The sequence below is a fragment of the Denticeps clupeoides genome, chromosome 11 (assembly GCF_900700375.1).
Source record: "Denticeps clupeoides chromosome 11, fDenClu1.1, whole genome shotgun sequence".
NCBI lineage: Eukaryota > Metazoa > Chordata > Actinopteri > Clupeiformes > Denticipitidae > Denticeps > Denticeps clupeoides.
In genome coordinates, this window is record NC_041717.1 from 7,394,275 (window position 1) to 7,417,440 (window position 23,166).

General features: G+C 42.1%; 1 protein-coding gene across 3 annotated transcripts; it reads right to left on the reverse strand.

The window, feature by feature from the left end:
* Nucleotides 1-37: 37 nt before the first annotated feature.
* ppp3cca (protein phosphatase 3, catalytic subunit, gamma isozyme, a) lies at nucleotides 38-22,894 on the reverse strand. 3 transcript variants are annotated; one of them, XM_028995714.1, is made up of 14 exons: nucleotides 21,912-22,892; nucleotides 16,215-16,412; nucleotides 14,623-14,747; nucleotides 10,004-10,115; nucleotides 9,107-9,252; nucleotides 8,858-8,997; nucleotides 7,478-7,555; nucleotides 7,262-7,356; nucleotides 7,054-7,179; nucleotides 6,864-6,941; nucleotides 6,256-6,340; nucleotides 5,566-5,663; nucleotides 3,678-3,704; nucleotides 38-2,284 (listed from the first exon to the last, which is right to left on the reverse strand). In XM_028995714.1, the coding sequence occupies exons 1-14, from the start codon at nucleotides 21,964-21,966 to the stop codon at nucleotides 2,115-2,117; spliced, it is 1,533 nt and encodes a 510-aa protein (XP_028851547.1). In that variant the 5' UTR covers nucleotides 21,967-22,892; the 3' UTR covers nucleotides 38-2,114. The 3 variants fall into 3 exon arrangements, with proteins under 3 accessions (XP_028851547.1, XP_028851549.1, XP_028851548.1); XM_028995716.1 differs by lacking the exon at nucleotides 3,678-3,704 and having other exon boundaries at nucleotides 38-2,350; nucleotides 21,912-22,894; XM_028995715.1 differs by lacking the exon at nucleotides 3,678-3,704.
* Between the last annotated feature and the right edge of the window lie 272 nt (nucleotides 22,895-23,166).

The window sequence follows — 23,166 nt, forward strand, 5'->3', positions numbered from 1 at the left end:
CATAAATAGCCACACAAAAGGAACACATGAATGGAAACACTTTTGATTTTTTTTTTTTTATTATTTCTCAACTGATAAAACTACATAAAATCAATAATTGACAGTGGCCTCGCAATACAAGTTCTTGACAAAAGGACTGAACCTTTCATTATAATTATAATCATTATTATTAAATCTACTAAAGAGACTTTTCATAATGAAGAATATTTCCGTACATTCTGCGAGATATGTTAAGAGCCTGAGCACAGTCAGTGACCAGGATACCCAGGATTCACTCATCACCAATTTCTCTTCCACACCTCCTTACAGCATCTCGCACATCCGCTGTCAAACGGTTAAGACTCCAAATGAAAATAAAGCGTCAAGAGTCTTTTAGTGAACAGACCCCAGAGAAAAGAAGCTCCGTTTACAACCAAAAGGAGATGGAACCATGTACAGGAACAAAAAGTCCAGACTGCTAATCACCCTTAAGACAGGTTGGTCTCTTCCTGCTCCCAACACTGAGTGGCGAACTATGGGTGACGCGTGTAAGACTGAAGGTTGGTCAGCTCTAAAAATACAGTCTTATATTAGTATGAGTATGTGTGTGGGTAAGACACTAGCATGGCACCATATAAATGCTAATTAAGCTTCGATTCCAGCCCGTTTTGTTTGTAAGCACAATACGTTCACCAAATGTCATATAAAGTAGTTTTCTTTTTTTTTTTTCATGGTCCAAAATGTACGTTTCATTATACCGAACTAAACCCAAACATGGTACCCTTGGAAAAAAGTCTGTAAAAGTGGTGTTATCAGATATTTGCAGTCTAACCATACAAATGAAGTGCTGATAGATGGCGCCAAATACAAAAATGTTTTATATTCAGGTCAGTATGAAATGTATACATTTTTGTCTCAAAAATCAAGTAACGGCTGCAAATCCAACACCACACAGTCTTGACTAGGATTATAATGTAAACCATAAAATAAGCTAAACAGACATTAGCTTCTGCAATAAAAGAAAAGAGCTGTAATTTCATGTCTGGGTCCTTTTAAACATTTGAAATTATTGACTTGAAACATTGTCAAGAAAAAAGAGCATTCATAGTTCTCACAAGGAAACCAAAGATTATACTTTAAATGGAGAAAGTACCAATTTCAAATGACAGGGACATTATAGTACATCAGAGAACATAATTTCCCACATATGCCTGTCTTAAGTGTCACAATATATCTATATTCTTCAGGCCCATATTCACTTGTTTAAGCTTCAGCCTCAACCTGCTGAATACAGTCGAATACAGTACAAATATCCCAGCTACCATCCCTCCATGAGGAGATCTGGCAACTGGGTCTATGGAGAATAAAATAATCAGGCCCTTTCCAACAGACTTTGGTTTTAATACACCAAACACTTTAAAAATAAAATACAACGGAAACTGAAAAAAAAAAATCACGTCAGCCATTGAAACATTTTTTTTTTCGTTAAACAAAAAGCATATCTCATTTGGTGGCCAGAAACACTTGACAGCCATATAAAAACTCATCAATGCTTATTATCATCAAACGGGCTCTACACATACAACTCAAAGCAGCCGAAGAGAACCCTTCTCATGTATTTAAAGATAAATAAAAGCAAGCGGCTTGCTGCTTCTGTCCACACTGGTAAATGAAGCCTCCCTTTTATTCTTACTGAATACATCCCTTATGAACATGATGAGCTCAGTCAAATATTACCTTCCACAAAACAAAGCTATAGGCTTGGTCCAAAAAAAAAAAAAAAAACCCAGACTTTGTGAGTCACCTCACATTTTGCAGAAATGTTGCATGAATGTTTTTCTTTTTCAGCATTTTTAAAACATTCAATCGGTAAAATGTGTCTCCTATGAAACACCTAACATGTGTAACTCCTTGGTTATAAGTGATCTCTTTCATGTGGACCCAATTTTTCCTTGCATCCTGTGCCAGCCCGCTGCTGGTAAGGGGAACAGTCTCAGGTGGAGGAGTTTTGGAATGAAGAGAAGGAAGGAAAGAGTGTGAGGGAGAGAACACCAGTTACAGAGAGAAGAAGAGCGAGGGAGGGGCGGTATACGACAGGACCGGCGGGAAGAGGGGGTTCAGGAAGCAGTACATCACTACGCCTTGCCATCTGTGCCGTTCTTTTCGGCATTGTTGGCTGTGTTTACGGTGTTAGGATCGGGCGGCTGGCCGTCCTTCCGGGGTGGCATCCTCTCGTTTATGCGGTCCAAACCTCGCGCCTCCTCAAAGTTCCGGATTTTCCTTGTGGGAGAAAAGCCTTGAATGGCTGCCGAGGAATTCAGGAGAGAAACAAAAGAAACAAGGGTTAGAATAAAAAAAGTGGAGCATTCAACTTACTAGTGTATCTTAAAAATGAAAAGTAAATAGTTAAAAAAAGTATTTCAATCCCTACACTTTATGTGTAATAAATCAAGCATATATGAAAGTTTACCTTTTTTTAATTAAATCACAAAACAAAATTTTCGACAATATTACCTCTGAGATGCAGTAGTAGGATTATACATAATTAAAAACTAAATGCATTTAATACCATTCTGATGTGTATGTATTGTCAAAATATGATGTTCAAGAACATTAAACTACTGCAGAAACTCTCAAAAACATACCTTACCAAATATATGTAAACAAATTATTTTATAAGCCTAATTATGACATGATCAAGACATTCCTTTCAGTGAGGATAGAGGACATCATGCCTACAGACTGAAATAGTTTCTCATTAAAGACCATTAACAGACAAAAAAAATGTAAGAGAAATTTAATTAATACTTGTGAATATTAACTTCAATATAACTTTAATAACGATTAAAACAAAGAGAGAACATACATACAAAACAATCAACACACACTAACACAGTACTATGGGAAAACATGCAAACAATTCACATCGAAAAGGACATTCTTGCATGATCAGGGGCCATCAATGATTATACTAATAATTCAAAATTAGGTCAAGAAGACCATCTTATTTACTCCGACATCTTTTTGGTCTGAACATCAGTGTAAACATAAGTTATATAAGAGTCTTAGCACCTCTTGCAGTGAGACGTCTGAGGTGAGGTGTTATGAGGAGGGAGGAACAGACAAGAGTCGTGAAACGTAACAGGATTAAGACTCTGAAAATATCGATGAGAGGGTGCAAGCAGGATACAAGCCTTTTGGTGAAAAGTCAAAGTGTTTGTGATCTCTTTTCAGCAGCCACATCGCCCTCATGGCTCTCCTGACCTCAATATACATAGTCTGATCTGCTAAACATGTAAAGGCTACACTTAAGTATAGTTATGAAACAAGAGATATTTAACCAAATTTGCTACGTTAATTTCAATGCAACACAATTGCGGTATTTATTATATGAAATTAAATATCTATAGATATTCAATATATGCAAATTATTTATGCAGAGTAAAATTATTGATAAATGGCCATATCACAAATGATCTGGTGACATCACCTAGGAGAACTAATCCTAACCCCAAAATTTCGCAAGAATAGCCATTTTCCATGATTAGTCCTTAATAAGAAAAATGCAATTTAATATAAATAAATAAACACAAACTGAAAACGATATGATACAAAAAGAAAGGAAAGGGGTGACGACAACTTGAGGGGTCAGCACAAGAAAAACACAACAGTGACGTCACCACACATCACATGCATACCTCGTCCCTCCTTTGCCTCTACGGTGGCTGTGCAAGCGTGAGTAGTATTGATGTGCCCAAAACGAATGGAGAAAGGTCAATGTTATCAGCGCAAACACACCCGGTCACCCCGGCCCAGTCACGCAACATGCCATTTCATCAGCTCAAATCAAAGCTTAGAGACAGGAGTTGAATGAACACAGTGCAGAAAATTTGATTATTTCAAGGCAAGGGATTAAGGAAATAAAGTGAAGAAATGACATAACAGTTTCAGTAACTGAACTCTATAACATTTATTTAGGTTATTCAGCATATCGGCACAGAAATCAAACGTATCTATTACAAAAGATATAAATAAAGCACAATTCATACAACCATAGTTTTGATCATTAAGTAGTCCCTGAAAAATTGCTGTAAAATTTTGGAAAAGTATAAATGGCAGTGAGTGAACACAATTCTGGATCTAATTGCTGTTGTGGCATTCATGCATAGTAGCGCCCCACTAGAATGAAACAGCTTTATAACAGCGTTGTTCCTAATTTGTTGTAGCCGTGCCTGCATGAGATGCTCTTGACTGCATTAACTTCACGCTGCCCTATAAAACGCAGTTGTCCTCCCATTTGCCACATGTAGGACCCGTCGCCAGAAGCATCCTTACCATAGTGCATCAGAACAAACAGCGCGCCGGAACTTCCACGCGTGTAATTCATCAGACCAGGCCACCTTCTTCCGTTGCTCAGTGTTATGGTGCAGACGCTCACGTTGGAGCTTTTGTTGCAGCCTCATACAGAACAAACCTTTCTATCAGACCCACAGTAGCTATTTAGCTGTATGGCACAATGAAGGTGTCCATGTCCCTGACTCACCGCATTTACTTCCCTGGACCACTTTTGGTACATACCACACACAAGAGCAGCAATTTAGGAGATGATATGACTCAGCCCTCTAGCCATCATAATTTGGTCCATGTCAAAGTCCCTCTAATCCCTGGCCACTTCTTCCGCTGCCAATACTTCAACTTCAAGGGCAAAATGTTCACTTGCTGTCTAAAATATCCCACTCACAAGATGATCAGCGTTATTCACTTCACCAGGCCTCTGGACGTTTCAAATGACCAAACAAGAAACTATGTTAATGGAAGCAGTACAAACTGCGAATTGTGATTGGACACGGTTTTCCGGCACATCCCACAATGGCTTGAACTGAGTCACACCACCCAAACTATCCCTCGCATCAGTGTGCCGCGGTTACCCATGACCCGGTCACAGCGTTGGGAATGTACCAACCACAGAATGCGGGGAACACAGTGTACAAACCTGAGACGTCCCAAAACAGAAGCAGTCTTAGCGATCCAATCGCATTCTGACTGCATAGCATGAGACTTTACACCTTGAACTAGCAAATAAAAAAAAGGGAAAAGACCGATCAATATACCGATCCACGATTCACAGCCCTGAAGCAGAGAAAGAGATACGGCCTCCTCAAATTGATTAACTGATGAATAATTGGCCAGACACATGGCGGGCCAATTTTTATTTTGCTCCGGTGAACTGGCAGGGCAACGGGATGGACCCACAAACTGAAGCAGAACGACAGAAGGCATTTCTGTCATATGCTCTGCTGTGGACTGGCCAGGCCCAAAGCCAGAAAGGGGCATGCGGTGATCGGGACGTCGGTCGGGGGAGGGCATCAGCATCAGCATCAGACTAGACGCCATGCAGTAGCCCCCCCACCGAGTCGCGAAGAGAGGACAGGCCGTCCTTCAGCAAAACATCTGGCCACTTTCACCCAGCACGTCCAGATCTGGCTCAAAGCGAAGCGCGTGTCACAGAGCAGTTGTCGGGCAACATTTCTTCTGGTTCACAGGATGCAAACGTCTCGGGACTCTCCGGCAGGAAAATACACTTACCGCTCTGTAAGGTCTGTTTGCCCCCTGATAAAACTCCGAGTGGCAGCGTACCGGTGGGGGTCAAGCCTTTGAGTGTCAAAACACTCTCACTTTCCTCCCTGAAAAAATACATTTACACAATTAGAAGCCATAAACCTTCAGTGAAATGACATAAAACCAAATTATTTCCATGTAAAAAATGTAAATGTTAATTGTTGCAAATAATTTAACACATTAAAATTAATGCGGCTGCGTTTTGTATACTTCCTGTATGTGTCTGACCTATGACACAAACACAAAATTTATCCTAGCCAGACAGAATCCCTACATCAAGATGGAGGCCAAATCAGACGTCTGCTGCACTCAAACACAGCAGCAACACAGATTCGATTTTTTTTAAATCGCGGTTCCCTTTTATTCCCTTTAGATGGGAATGTAAAAAATAAAAAAGCCTGGCTGAGGTATTGAGAAAATCTATAACATTTTAATATTATAATATTATAATAATCACATATTATTTACTAAATTAAGGCCTTAGTATAATAGATATTTATTTATCCAAACAGTATCTCATTTTAACAACATGACATTATTCAGTCTTAAGGCATTATAAGCTACTTCATTAAGTCAAACATAGCTGGCTTTGTAGGTGTGCTCAAGCACAATTGCTTGGACAACTAAACTACACAAATATATTGAAAACATGATTACCTGAGGACAGAGAATACTCGTGCCATCTTCCCAATGGCACGGATTTTATTCCTTATAACTTCCTTACGTGCGGCTGGGGTTCCACCTAGTTAAAGAGGAAGGGGAAGAATGCTCCTCAATGAGCTATTTATCCTGTGTAGGAATAAGATTAGAGGCATTCTTTCAGCCTGCACAAAGGAACTAACTAAGCATGACTCAACACTTGGCCGGGCCTCGTGTTAGACCGCTGCATGCCGTCATGCATTAACAGCGGACTGGATGAGAGGAACGAGTCGAGCTGAGCCTGGAGATCTCCCGGGAGACCCCTCATGTCTTGGGCCTTAGAAACTCTGACACATAGGAGACTGAGCTAACGAAGCGACTCATCTTAATGAGCACCGAGGGGAAAAGGAGCCATCAAAGGTTTAAAGGACAACCTTCATGCTGTACTGACAGTTATTTATTTCTTTTTCTTTTTTTGAACTTGTGAAATGAACGTCCCAAATGAGGCAAAACCATAAAGCTGCTCTGGCAATGATTTGCACTCAGGGTGAAAGAGCCTAGCGGCGTTTCGCTCAGCAACTATGTATGTGTGGCTGGAAGGACAAAATTGTGGCATAGACACTCACCCTCACAGAGATCGTCTCCTTCGGACATGAGCTCATCGTCGGAGCAGATGTTGAGCACATTCACAAGCATCTCAGTAACTGCAGGGAGGCAAAACAACATCTGTCCAAAACATGAAGGTTACACCAATTCCCCGATGCAGATTTTGTCGTTTAAAAAAAAAAAAAAGCCTCCTGTAAGAACATGCCCTACCTTTCTCTCCCACAAAAGGCAACGACCATGTGAAGACGTCCATGAAGTTGGGAAGCCAGTAGGGGTGAGGAGAGCAGTTGAACTGCCGGATGTTCATGACATTATTTTCATATTTCAATACAGCAGCTGTGACGGGAGGGATGTGATGTAAGACGCCGTCCTTGACCTCTTAGTTTACCAGTTCATCCAGTAAAACACTTGCACAAACCTTTGTTGTTGTATACATCTAGGTAGTTTGGTGCTGAGAAGATTGTAATAAGTGACGGAAAACCTGTCGTCTGGCTTTTTCTATACATCCTGTACCTAAAGTGAGAATACATTTTCAGGAGTGAGAAACAACGGGTGACAAAATGTTAATATCAGCTTGATGTATTGCATAATATCCAAATGAATCACAAACATGAAATCAGCAAAGGCTGCTTACCCTGCGTCCTGTGCTTCATGTGCTCTTATTACAGACAGCAAATTATTATTCGTCAAGAAGTCGCATACTGCTGGATAGCTGCAAGACAGTAAAGAAAAACAAAGAAAAGTTAAAACGACTGAGCTGGCAACCAATGTTTAAGGCTCCCTTCCTTCCAGTCTGCGTAGTTGCAGTAGTGCGTCGTGAAACGGTTACTTCTGCATAAAGTTCGTTAGATGGTGTACAGCGGCAGGAAAATGACAACTGAGTGAGTGACACTGGCATTCTATGATATTTAAATATCAATTTTTTTAAAGTGTACACATTGTTAACATACATTCAGATAATTCATTAAACGGTTAAGCAGGGGGTTACTGCTGCATTTGACAATAATTACGGGTTCTGGACTTTATGATCCATTTTCCCGTCACTGATCGTATCTGAAACCGGTTTTCCCTCTCTCCGCCCTCCTAGCTGGACCATGGCCTGGTTTTTTTGACCTAATGATATGATGGGTTGAGGAGCGGGAGTCCAGGAATTTCTTGGTTTTTCATGGCTGCTGCAAAGGCAGGAGGGCTCAGCGAAGCTACAGAAGAGGCTCTTGATGTGGCTGCTGGTGCACTGTGGGTTTCTATAAAACTATCCTAACCTGTTTTCAGAGGCTGCTCATGCAAGTAGTCCACCACATGAATTTGATTAAGAGTGGCTCAAACTGGTGCCAGTTGAAGAGGCCGAGGAGGGATGTGGACACACTGGGGGTTAAAACTGGTCAGAGAGATTCAAATTCCTGCCATTTCCATCACAGACCGCAAAGGTTTCTGAAAATAGACTGTAATACTGGTCTGTTCATTTTGTAGTGCAGAGATTTAGTAAATTACGTTTTGAGCCATCTTGCTTTTAACATGTGGAATAAAAATAAAATGTGCCAAAACACGCATACCAGTGGCAGGCAAATCATACTGGACCAGTAGAGGCTTCAGAGTCCTGCATCTCTTATTGATTGCTACTTGTAAGGCATCTTACATTACAGCCTTTTCGTTTCCGAAGTGGAAAAGTACATCAGGTGGAGCTTTGATGCGGATGTTGAAAAATGATGCAACCAGCTTGATAGCAGAGCATTGCGACTGCAAATATCATTTCATTCCCCGTCCATCAGCCCAGAGACAGTCTTCCATTTATTGCTCTGAATTTCATGAGGCTAAGAAAGCGAGATCTTGGAATAAGTAATACTGAAAAGTAAAACGAACCAGACTGCAACAGATTCCAATTTTTTTTTGGAGGGTGGGGGGGATGCTGGGGTGGATATTACCAACAGCAAACATGGTAAGGTTTTCAACGTATAACTGCTAACTGTAAAAATTAGTTCCATTTTTGCTGAGGAAAGACCCGGGTGCTCAGTACCTGAAGAAATAAGAGCAGCCTCGCACCGAGTTGTGGTTGAAGTGCTCCGCGCTCTTCTCACTCCCATAGTCCTCCCCTGGATCTGCCCAGATAAGGTCACACATGGGCCCGAACGCTGGAGGCTCCTTAAATCTGTCTAACTACGAGACACAGGGCAGATCATGTACATAACGGCACCCATATGGCTGCATGACAACATCGGGTTCAAGACTTTTTAAAATGAATGTTAACGCGAGGCCGGGTGCTTACTTTTCTAATGTCGTCTAAGCAGTTAATTTCTGGCGAGAGGCCGCCGTGAACACACAGGAACTGCTGGTTAAGAAGAGCAGCCAGAGGCAGACAGTCGAACGCATCCATGCAGGCGTCATACACACGCTCAGAATACTTGATTTTACCTGGAAGTCAGAAGACACTTTTAGACACACATTACGACAGTCTGACATCTTGCAATAGTGTAAATAACACTTACAATTCCATAATTATTTCAAATTCAACAAAACCGTACACAGTTTAAGGATTAAACAGTTAACATTATTAAAGAAAACATAACTGCTTGTCTGTATCCAGATTTGACATATAATGAGGTGGCGAGGAAATATTATCATTCCTAGCCTAGAACAGCCGCGGTGGCCATGGGTATTAATAAGATCTCGCCAGGATTGCCAGGAAAGCAGCTTCAGAATTTCATGGAAACATCGCAAAGCTTAAATCAAAAGACAATTCTTTTTTCTTTTTTTCTTTTACAAGGCTGCCAGACATTTGGTTTGCAGTAAAGCTGGACCAATCCTTCAATATCTGCTGTACTGAATGCCAATGAGACCAATTAATGATCTGCATTAGCCATCTCAGATCTGCATTTGTATGCTAATTAAGGCTGGTAGGTAACATTAACCGTTTCCTCGTTTAAAAGCATTTCTTTTAAAGCATTTACTCAATACAAGTAAAAGGCCATGTGTAAATCAGTTACAATAATGGTAGAAGGCTGTGTGGTACAACACACAACTGAGGAGCCTACAAATCTAAAACTACCAGCAGGCTAAATAATATGTATATAATATTAATAAGAACAAATATAACCATTTTACACCACTTCTGTGCTCTTTGGGGCTCATTGTTCTAAAGTTGGACTCTAGCGTCTGCACTCACATTCCTGTTTGAAGGTGAAATACTCTGTAAGGTGCCGGCACTCATGGTTTCCTCTGAGCAGAAAAAGTGTGTTGGAATGGTTGATCTTGAGCGTCCAAAGGAAAAGAACACACTACAAATAACAAAAGGAGAAAAAGAGGACAGATTTGTTTTCTGAAATGAACTAGATAAGTGAGTTTTATGCGAGGGAAATGAACCACACTGGCATATAAACCTTGGAATAAACCTTGGTCTACTGGTCGCAAGCAGCTAAATACAATTTTTGCATTTCATTTACCACATTTATCAGATGCCTTTATCCATAGCAACTTATTACAGGGACAGTCCCCCTGGAGACACCCAGGGACACAATGGTAGTAAGTGGGGTTTGAACCTGGGTCTGCTGGTTCATAGTGTGTTGACCACTAGGCTACTACCACCCTACGGTTTATTTAATGTTAATTTATATTACATTTCATACACACACTCTGCAAACTTCACATGCACCTAAAGTGCTTTTGGGTAAGACAATCACCTATGAACCAGATGACCACAAAGTCACAGGTTCGAACGGCACTGTATACCAAGACACTCCAGGGGGCTGTCCCCCATAACTACTGATAACTCACACTGGAAATGCTGTAAATGTAAATAAATACATTAAAGAAATTAAATTAACACAATTATCCCAGTGTGTATCTAGAGCACAACATATGTGGCATCAGAACATTCAGAATTAGGTTACATAAAACGCATTCAAAACATAAAATAAAGTGAACTTCATGCCATCTGCAGCACCACATAGTGTTGAATTTAAGTTGTAGGGCGAGTAAACAGGAAAAACTACGTGAAGCTGCACTGATCATGAGATGAGCAAATTTAATAAATGCCTGTTCATTGTGTCAAAGAAAAACTTAAAAAGGACAGCTTGAAACAATTCAGTCCAATGCCCAGTGGAATCCAGATGGAATTTATCACTGAACAAACGACAGCGAGTGATGGCCAGACATAAGAGCCATGCTTAAACCGAGGTGCCCGTTCTCCGGGGATGATGGAGAAGCGGCAGAAATGACAAAGCAGACTCCGAGTCCATTTGTCATTTCTTCTGCTGCTGCTGCTTCTTCTCTCTGCCACTCATTTACATGCAAAGTGCCAAGGCTCCACACTTAGTAATGAGGAAGACGGCAAGGTAACCAAGGACAGCATGTGTGCATTCAAACGGCATGTGAAATAAAAGAGACAGGGAGGCGCGAGGCGGGGGAGGATGAGCACACTCAAACACTAAAGGGCCCAAGGCCTCCACAGCGAGAATAATGAGCAGAAAATTGCGGAGTGGAGGTCCTGAAAGACGGCTGTTGAGCCTGAATGGGGTCTGCGCTGCCTTGGGATGAGAGGGAGGTGGAGAGAGCCGGGTTGGACGCCGCTGCCACCGCCGCTCATGGCCCTTCAGGCTAGAGTAGCTGCTTTAATAAGTAGAGCGTCCCCCTCTCTCTCTTCCTCGGTCTCCGTACCTCGCTCGCTCTCAGGCTGCGTCAAACCTTGAGCGTGGGAGGGAAACAAAGGGGCAGACCAGGCTTTGTGTCACACAAGTGGAGATTCACTGCCAAACCAGAACTGAATAATCTCTCCTGGATCAAAGAGAAAATGCTCTGCCATAGTGGAGGGCACCATAAACGAGACAGAATTGCTCATACCCATAAAACTGAAAGCCAACTATGCTTTACCACTTCAAGGAGGTTTTTGGCATTACCAAACAAAACGGGACCACATTGTGACCAATAAAGCACATTTAAGGTTGACCACAATGCCTTGCAATTATATCTACACACACACACACACACACACACACACACAAGCGAAATAGGTCCAAATTTTTTAATTATTCTTTTTGGAACTACACTGATTTACATGCACAGAAGTAATCGAGTGGTAGCAGGACCCATAATAATGGGGTTGGAACATAGATGGGTTAGATGAGTGACCACTGAGATACTGACTTAAATGAGATACTGAGATACTGACTTAAATGGCTTCATTTTGAAATAAAAAAGGCAAATAAATGCTCTCAGTTTGCTCAAATCTTCTATAACTTTTTGTTCAGATGGGAAGTAGTCATCCTCTTCATTTGCAATGAAGTAACAATTGATTAATTGTCACTGTCAATAGGTGCTCTTCTTAAGTCCAGTGACTGTTGCCAAGCTAAAATCCCTCACTGACAAAGAGTCACACAAGCTTTTATCCTTTTCAAACACGCTAATGCAATTTTCTTCATGTATGAATACCACAGGCTTCCATTCCATTTATATCACGCCTCTTAATATGGTCTAGGGGAACATTTCTCTTATGCTACATTAGTTATATCTAAAAGATTTTGAAAATCCTCATCATATATTTCTGACCTTTAGGCCTTCTTTTAGATTTTCAAATCAGATAATCCTATCCATCCCTCAGTCCAGACAAAAATGTAAACAGAATCAGAATCATATTTAATCGTGTTTATTTTATGTGAGTTGACACCTACAAGGAATTTGATTCCGGCCTCTCAAGCCCAGTATAAAGAACAATTTACAGTTTAATAGAATAATATTGTAAGTATTAAATATTTTAAATACTCAATTTTATTTGCATGCATTTATAAAATGTGATTAAGGGCTGGTCTCTTTTAATAATAACCTAATTATATATGACAATTTAGTTTTTTTATTTTTCTTACAATCTACAGTCTTATGAAAAGTGAAAGTGAAGTGACTGTCATTGAGAAACAGCACACGGTGCAACACCGAAATGTGTCCTCTGCTTTTAACCGTCACCCTTGGTGAGCAGTGGGCAGCCATGACAGGCGCCCGGGGAGCAGTGTGTGGGGACGCTGCTTTTGCTCAGTGGCACCTCGCATTGGTGCATGAATTTTTTCAGACAACAATCAAACACAACAAAATCAATTTTGCAAATTTGCAAAAGGTTCATCCCCTGAATGGCAGCTACTTAAAAAAAGATCGATATCTGCCCTCCAGTTGCATGAATTAAGGGCGAGTCCAGCTCACCTGATCTGCAGACCCCTTTTGCACGTGGCTTGTGTTGACCCTGGTTTTTCAACTATCCTGCTTTCATCTCTGTTCAGTTTTCAAAAGACGGGCCAATCAGTGATTTCTTAAGGGCGGTGAGGGGCACAGACAGCAAACATCTGCACTGTCCCTTTTATTCAACACCAACTCTGGTCATTTAAAGGGTCCTCCACAGTGTTGTCAGATAGGAGTGTGTATTGGCAAGGATATCGTGATATGATGCATATCACAATACACAGGTCACGATACGATCTACAGTTCATAGAAATGTAAAAACATAGCTGAAATATAAGATTCTGTGATCGGTCAGTCGTGTTTTGCAATTTCACTCTGCCTCAAATGCCAAGCAGTAATTCAAATTACCCAGCTGTACAGCGCCATCTACAGGAGTGGGGGTTGTAGTTACGAAAGATGCAGTAAGCATCCGCAACATCACACTCAGACCTACAGAAATTAATGGGAGAAAGAGCCCAGATTTACTGGGTGGTAAAGGCCTGTAGCAGTAAAACTTTCTGTCGCTGTTGCAAAATGTCTCCGTGCTGTTCAGTGTAGGGACTCATCCTGCACTCCACACAGGTAGAGGCGCTGTTCTGTGTTTTTTTTTTTACAAACTTTCGGTAGGTAAAAGTTGCATTATGCACAGTCTATGTGCAATATGTGTTATTGAAGCAGATTTTCCAGCAACATCTAAATGGAAATTGCGTGTGTACAATATTTTTTTTCAAAATACGATAATTTTAAGATACTGGTACGATACTTTAATATTTAGTGTCTGGTGACACTGGTCCTCCATAACACCTAAACACGTCTACGACGAGGTGTTTGAAGGGTTCAAGCTGAGAAAAGGCTTAAGACAAGCGGCACAGAGACTGATCAGAGCAGTCTACGCAAAGGAGATGTATTGCATCAAGACTTGTGTCTGAAGCGTGCTGGTCTGCAGCGTGCAGTGATAACGGTAGTAAGTGATTGAGGTCAGTCTCTCTTCCAAGCAAATGTTATGTGCAGTAGCTTTCAGGTTTACGGGGTTGCTGCACATGCTTAGCCAATGTATTGATAATATATTGTGATTAGAAGGACTAAAATACAACATTGTATAATGCTGAACATTGTATGTCATATGAGTAGAATCTTTCTGAGAATTATGTCCAACATTCTAATCTAATGCATCCTATTTACAAATGTGGACACTCTTTTCATCCATTTCTTAGCGAAATACATTTTAATGGAACAGCACTAAATAAAAAAAATATTCCATCCTCGTTGCTTTATACCCCAGTCTGAATACTCATTTATGACTGACTGTCAGAGAAACATAAAAAACACGTAATGCATAGGTAGTACAAGCAAGCTTCGAGGTAGTTCAATAATCTCTGTAACCATGGTAACTAGGGCTGCAAGCTTTGGTCTAGAATAGCCTGTGTTAATTGATCAACATTAACAAATTAAAGAGGTGAGAAAAAAGTTGGCTGGTGGATTATCCCTCACTTCTGGGAAAATGAGAACATACAAATACAGATGTACTCGTCAGATCAGGTCAGTTCACGTAATTCTTCCAGAAATTTGCAACAGAGCACTCACCTCGATGCTGAAATAACCTCGGTCTACGTAATCTCCAAGGAAGAGATAGCGTGTGTTGTCAGGAGAGCCACCGACTTCAAACAACTTCATCAGGTCAAAAAACTGACCATGGACATCTCCACATACTGAAAACAAGGGAAAGAATTTGCTATTTTAAAAGGACTGGGATGAAATCATGACTCACAGAAAGCCTCAAGCACCGCTGGCCAGCATGTGCCATTTCCGGAACTGTCCGCAGGGCTAACAGTGACAGCAGGAGCGGTTGCGGTCAGCAGACATAAACAGAGGTGGCATGGAGCCGCGCAAAGATGCATGGGCCGAGAAACCGCCACAGAGCTCTGCAGTCGGCCCCCGTTAATCATAATCCCGCCTCGCAGTACCAGCTTTCACTAACTGGACTCGGTTCTTTCTAACTGGACTCGGAAACCCGCAAGACCTTCGGTACGCCACTGAACCTGAAGCTGAGCAGTGCTGGCCCGGATGAGCAGAGGCACCAAGGCTTCCTGCCAAGGAGTAGTTCCGAGTTCTCCTCCTCCTCGGGTGGCTTTTTTTTTTATTTTAATGAATTATCTAACTTTATATGTGAATTTAATGTATTGTTTAGTCATTATGGCTGAACCACAAATATCTGCTATTGCCCATGCTTAACCATCTCAGAATTGTGGCAGGATGAATATGAAAAATCCCAAATTTCTCTGGACTAGCCTAAAGATTGTAGTGAGATTTTCACCCCCCCTTTCAAACATGGTACCTGAAAAAATATAAGTGGCATAGCATGGTCACCACATTTTTCTAACCATGTCTGGGTTTGGTGGCACCCGTGGTTCACAGCACATGTGATATATCGAGAGCAGGGGTTTTATTCATCCAGAATGAGGAAGTAGGGTGAGTGACAGTTGAGAGTCATCGATTTTTTTATGAAGCAAGTTTCCATTGTAAACGTACTTTATAAAAAACAATCAATGAACTTCATCTTCTGGGTTTCAGAAGTTACTACACACCACCACCAAACAGCTGAGTGGGTTGTTAGTTCCTCCTCTGTTTTAATCTTTAAATCCCAGAGACATACTTGATGTGACATTGTGAATAAGTCTTGTGTGAGCACAAGCAAAAATCTGATCCTATAATTTTGACAAAGCACATCAAATATATAATCTAATGTTTCTCAATGGTGTATACAAAGAAATTCACCGCCTACGTCTGCACCGTGACTTCAGCTACATATCATAAACTCAAGGACACAATCTAAAATAACCCCTTATCAGTATAATAAGTTATCCAGTAGCCAGACTGAAATAGCACTAGGTAGTAGGTCAGATTTACAACCCAGTCCTTTTTGAGGGTATTTTGGACGCTGCAGGTATGTGGTTCAGACACACGGGTGTAATACAAATAAGGCAGTACAACACATTTAATCCACCCACCCATCCATCCATCCATCCATTTTCTAAACCTGCTTATCCACTTGAAGGTCATGGACTGGGGTCGCAGGGTAAACAGATAGAGATAGCAAGTGACCTTGGGCAGTGGGACGAAGTCAAGGTCTACTTTGTTCACAGATGTGCAGCATGTACAACGACGTACAAAGTTACCTGTGATAGGTGCCTCCACCTCCAGCATGCACTTCTCTTGCCTGAGAATGTTGGCCCCGTCGTTGATGATGCGCAGAGCCACATCCTCCTCCACCCGACCCTCTTTAACCAGGTGGTTCTTCAGCAGCTCGGCATTGGGTTTGCCATCCACATACAGGTCCTTCACTGTGAGCCGTTGATGGGGTGGTAGCGGCACCGCTATGGGCAAAACAAACAGCATGTAAGTTGGACTTCATAATATGTTTCAACATAAAACTGCTAAATTTTGGTACATGAAAAACCTTAAAAGTTGTGAAAATTTCACGTTTTCCAGCGAAAGGAAATGAGACAGAATTAGACCGTTGCAACGCTATGAGAAAGATGCCGCAAAGCCTCCACCACAAAATAAGATCAGCCACTGCAATCTAGCTTCTCATTCTTTCTAGCTGCATGATGTAGTGTGCGTGATTGTGTGTGGACGTGTATTCTTTCTTACGGCACGTGCAAGTGAGTAGAGGTCCTTTTGAAAAAAGTTGCGTTTGCTAGATGTTTTGTCGTTTCAACCGCACGTTAGGTTTCTTGTTTTTTTCTTTAGTGTTACTGGAACGTTATTGCGTTATGGTGCGAGTCAGGTGAATGGTGGATACGGACAAAACAGCCTTGCTTGTAATGTTGCTATTTGGACTTATTACATGTTAATACATACACACAAAGTTACCGACAATACGCAACACAAACACTCGCCCAGCCTAGACCTCGCCGCAAACATCGCGCATTCTTTCTTTGCCTAGTAGAACAGTAAGGGCCCCCCAAGGCTTCAGATTTGCCAACACTTCTATACGGTTAGACATATCAGCAGCTGCTGCATTTTTTTTTTTAAAACCCGGCGAACATGTAAGTTTCTGAATGGGAACCACATTAATCTGACATATTTTAGCCCCTTAAAAAGACACTGCTGGCCCAGTTTTGACTGAATCGTGCTGTTGTCTGAATGGGGAAAAAAGTATGTTTCATGTCACAAAAAATCTTGATTCTTGATCCATAAATGCTCAAAAAAAAAAAAAAAAGTCAACCTCGACTACCAGTGGTGACTCCAGCATGGTTAACCACCTCGACAAGCTGCGGGACAGTAAAATAGTGGATTTTATAACACTTCCATCTGCCTACACGCACATAAGCAAGCGGTTACACCGGCGATCTGCAGCAATCCGCATGCTTTTTTTTTTCATGTCTGCAATTAAGCACACGACTGTAGACCCGCGTGGCCAAGGGTAAGAAAGTGGCGGCGCGATATGCATTCTCCGTTGTTTAATACTGACAGTTTTTCAGTCATGAGCGATTCTAAAAGGCTGTGCCTCTGAGTTTATTTATATGTTGCAGTAGCCGGTCACGGTGAGCTACCTGCCTATACAGGTGGGTCTCAGACCAAGGATGGACAAGAGGCCTGCTGATGGGTACAGAGATACGGCTACACAACACGACTGTTGCACATCCAGAAGTCCTCAGGGACATGTCAAAGTGGGTTACTTCATTTTTAGTATAGGACTTGTGTTTGAACGTGTCATAATGCAGCTGCTGAAGTCATAAGCTGACATCGCTCAGCTCGGTCTGTCACCTCCTTACGGTGTGCCGAGGATTAGAACACTGAGCACTCACTGATGTCTCCATACCAGCGAGCGAAGCAAATGTACACCCACCCCAGAGCCAACGACATACGTCCTCGAGAGGAAGCTCACCGCTCAAAAAAAGGAGCACTGAAAATGGAAATTTCATGCAGCCTTCAAAAACTGTCCAGGAAGCTGCAGATGTATTTTTTTAAATTGCATATTAAATGGAAAATAATCATGGTATGATTTACCCGTCCCAAATGTTAAAAATATCTGCAACATTGATGCCAGTTTTGCCCAGTTCAGGAGAATTCCAAACGTTCCTGACGACGGCTGATGCCAGACCACTGGCCAGTGTAGGGTGGTAGTAGCCTAGTGGGTGAGACACCCGCCTATGAACCAGAAGACCCAGGTTCAAATCCCACTTACTACCATTGTGTCCCTGAGCAAGACACTTAACCCTGAGTGTCTCCAGGGGGGGACTGTCCCTGTAAGTCGCTCTGGATAAGGGCGTCTAGTAGATAAATAATGCCGTAAATGTAAATGTTAATGTAAATGCAAGGCCCAGTAGGGTTTAGGGCTCGGCCAGAGGTCTCATCCCTCAGCCAGCAACAGCACATTTACAGTTCCTCACAGTGCGAGATAAGGTATAATCTCTGCTCTTAAAATACTCACTGGGAACTGACTTATCGTGCTTTTTTGACAGAAGCAAAAATATTTATGGCTTTGTAGAGGGGCTGAGGTCTGGCCGCGGCATCTCCTTTCCTAGAAGTAATAAAACAAATCCCAGCCTTGTTGGGGAACAGCGATGGAGGGATCTCACTTCTTCTGCTAGAGAAGTGGTCAGAGGCTTACAGAATGCCCACTATTAGCACCTCAGTTAGACTAAACCAGAGGTCTAATTCTGATTGGCCACGCACTCGTTACATCTGACCCATGGGTTATACAAAATGTTAAAAAAGGGGCAAAAAATGTATTTGAATTGGATTTTTGAAGAAATAAGAGGTAAATATTTTAAGGAACACTAATATATAAATTGCACAGATATGCACTGAACCAATTACCACAGAAATCAGTCACACACACACACACACACACACACACATACAGTTTTAGTGGAGGTGCAGTATTTTTATCACGTCATCCCAAAGAACACCACACACCCTGCACAAGAGCAAGCACCCATATTTTATTAGGTTTAACATCAGCTTAATATAAGCACCAGAATGCCGAGTGAATAATAAATTAGCACATTTTTATGAGCTATAATAATGACCTGCATGCTCATCATTCGGGGGTTGTTGGAAATCATATCCATGTACAAAAATACCAATAGTGTCCCCATTGTTCCAGTACCAGTATCGATTTACTACCAGTTCACCCCTAACATCCATCCCTACTTTAATAGCATTAAAAATGCTATTTCAGGGACAGTTTTTCTTTGTGTAAAAGGACAGACGTTGTTCTAAAGGGAAACTGAGAAAACATCATTCATTTTTCCCAAAGAAATTTAACAGTTATAAGTCAGTTCCATGACTTATATACAAAAATAACATAATTATTTTTTTTTAATTAGTCCGACAACAATAAACCAACCAATCCAATAAGAGGTACGGATGCTCGATACTGTACATTTGCATGCTTGCCAACGTTTGCTGTCTGTTGTGAAGTGGCCGGGTCATCAGCCGTTATTCGGGCTGCTTGCACAGAATCATTAAGTGTCATTGGGGTGGGGGCGGTCACTTCCGCCCAGCTCTAATTTGGCCGTGTTGTCATCAGGACAATCTATCACGCTCTGACAACTGCGATATAAATAAACGCTAAGCACTCCTGGGCCTACGAGGTAGGCTGGGAAAGGGACGGTAAGCTGGGTACGAGCGCTAAGAAGTGATTAGACAAAGCCTCTATTAGCCGGGGATTCCAGGTTCAGAGTCTGTTTATTTAAGGGCCCGCGGCCCCACTGTGAAAAGGGTCCTGGCCCAGCTTGAGGTTCAGAGACGTGATGGCTGATCGGGGAGACACTCCAAGACACTGCACGGCGCTGCTGATGCTCCAACGGAGAAGGAGATAGAAAGTAGCGCAAGTACACAAATATGCGCCCTAACTCATTTAAACAGGAGCCACTCAATAACTCTAGCGAGGCCAAGAATCCAAAGACTCACAACCTTAAATGCAAAATTGCACGCAAATAACCAATGAAGAGAACGCACTCTGGTCTAAAAGACATTTCCTGTAAAAAAACATTTACTATAGATTATTTAGAAGTCCCATGATTTCAGTGAAACGAACCAGGGTTCAGCATTTCGTCTTAATCGCCACACACATCGGCTCCAACTAGCCAATGAAATCAAAGTAATTTAAAAGCTTGGGCACAAAAATAGGCCATAACCACTAACTAAATATTAGCAGTATTATAATAGTTGCCAATGGCAATTTTTATATCGACTGAGGCTGACCCCTTCCATTGACCCCCCTGTACCCTCTGTTAAACATCACATGGCAACACATCATTACGGAGTGAGCAGCTCCCTCATTCAACATGCCCATCACAATGAAATACTTATCTTAAATACTTTAGCCATTACAGCTAAATAGTTCTAACTACTAGTTTTTACAGGCAACATAGATCATACCAAAGGTGAGCACCCAATGTTAAAATTATGGGTTAAATCGCTGGTCATTATTAAGCTTGACAGGATAAGATCAAACATCCACAAATTTACACACATACTTACATACATACAAACATACATATATATATATGTATATTTTTTTTGGTATGCCTAACAGGAGACCACTAATATGTGCCACTTGTATGTGGTACAAGAACAGGTCCAGGCCAGTGCAGTTAATCACAATAGCAGCAATTAACAAGACTATTCAAGTATAATTAACATGATGGAACAAGTTGAAAACTACCCGCACGTATCCGGAATCATTTTAATAACTCAAATCAAGTCACCATCACAAATTGAAGATTTGAAGTGTTCTACTGCTGATCTGTGTTCATTTGGAACACAGTTTATTCTCCGGGTCCTTCTTCCCCAGCATCCACCTGATAGGGTTTTCGTTCTAACCATTGCTTAAATCCGGTGATCGTTAACAGCCTAACGGTTGCCATGAAAACATTCTGTCAGTGTGACCCCAGGAACAGGACTGGGAACCTCTGCCCTGGCCTATAATAAATGTTCAAGAAAAAAAATGTCCTGAAACTTACATTGAATGCAAAAAAAAGAGAAAAGATTAAAGCAATATCTGTCAAAAAGAAAATATCCCAGGTCCGTATTTCTTGATGTATATGCACCAGGATGCAGATGCTTTGCAGTTTGTCAGGACTGCACCATTCTGTGAACATAACATCTATACGTGGGTGTTTGCCGAGAAAGCATTAAGATGCAGAGCCGGAACAAACAAGAAAAAAAATACACACACATGTTAATGCATGTTTTCCATTTGAAGTTATTTTAGCTGTAGCTGTAGCATTGTGCTAGATTAGATATGTTCAGGACCATGACAGACAACATTTGATCTCCTCTGGTCCATCACAGCGGAACTTAAAATCGCAAATGTCAAGACTGCCCAGCAGGAACGGCCCAATTTCCTGTCCCGCCAGTTTACCCAACCACATGTGGCTGCAAGCCACGCAAAGAGAACCTGGATGTCCAAAATGATCAAATCATGCAAGATTTAATTATATCATGAACTGATTTGCATGTATGTAATAATGCAAAAAAAGGTTATTTGAGGTCATCGCTGGCGACTGTGAATCACTGGGACGCTTCCAGGGAAAAGTGCTGTAAGGATCACAGAGAGAGAGAGTAAGGGACGAGTACTCTGTATTACACTCGCCTTTTATTACTTTAAATATGGTGCAATGCATTTGAGGTTAAAAGCGACCCTGAAGACCATCCCCTCAATACAAACCTCCACGTTCCTGTATTTATGACTACATGGGATGAATATTACTCCTGTCAATTATCTAATTAAACCCTCAAAGTACAGTTGCAGAACACGAAACGCTTGAAACGTTTCCTCAACGTTGTGACAAGAACCTGAAGGCAACCGGCAGCTCACCGCCGAGTTCTTTAAACCAGAAAGCGCTGAAACTCACATTTGACGAGGCGCTCGGTGGTCGACTGCTTCTCCTTCTTGTCTTTCCCCGACATGCTGGCAGCAGCGGCTCGGACCCCGAGTGGCGTGTCGGCCAGGTGGAGCGACGGAGCTTTCGGTCGTCGCCGCTGTCGGCCCCCGGTTGGGGGGTGTGGAGGGAACAGCTAGCGCGGCCGCCCTCAGCGGTCTTAATTACTGTACAACAACCCCCCCAAAATAATAATTATAATAATAATAATAAAGAAAACCAAAAAAAAATCAAACTAAGCGGCCGAAGAATTCAAGTAAAGTTCAGTTTGACCGTCCACGGGCTGAGACGCGGTGACATGGAAGTTCCAGATGAAAACCGCGGAACGACATGACTCAAACAGCGTCTGTGCTGCAAACAGAGCTCCGCAGGAATGAGAAATAATATATAAAAAAAAAAAGAATAATTATAATTTTAAAAAAATATCAATAACCCGAGACGGGCGAGCGGGGTCTCCGGGTCAACAGTAGCCCGCCTCGGAGGTGCGTGACGCGGCGACACAGCGGACCGTCGGCCGATCTGCGACGCCAGGCGAGTCGCCGCGTCCGACCTGTCCCGCCCGATAATCCGATTCCCCACTTTTCACAATCACAACGTCAACGAGCACGATGACACCCGACCGGCTGGTAACTTGTCACCACTTGTCCCCCACCAGGCACATGTCCCGCCGTTCCACCGGCGGTGTTGTTATATAAAAAGACAAGACGGATATACAATATGAATATAAATATAAGAATAAATCGATTTCCCCTCCTTCTCCGGCTAGCCCTAATTCGCAGCCCCACTCTTCCCCGGCTCCTTCAGATTAAACACTAATCCCGAAGACCGCGAACGGATTTCCGACAACATGGCGGGAACGAACTGACGTGCGAGCAGCGTCGACGACGCACGACGCGACTGTCACACCTGCGGCAGGAGGACAAGTCCTAATACAAGCAGCAGCCTTCAGCGTGAGGGACCCTTTTCTCCACCCCCAGCTCCAGTCCCTGGAATAGCTGTCTTTATAAACCGTCTGTTTCATGTCGTTGATGGGATTGCTGCATTTCTTTCTGGACAATGTCAAACACTATTTGGTATTTGCCAGAATTGTACAACGCCGTGCTTTATTTGTGTGTATAATAGTGCTGTGAAGTAGCGTTGTTAATTTGGCCGGGGACGCCGCAGTTCTCCGCATCGCCGCCAGGTGTCGCCGTTGCTCTTTGGAAGTGGGCGGGGTGGTGCTGGTTGG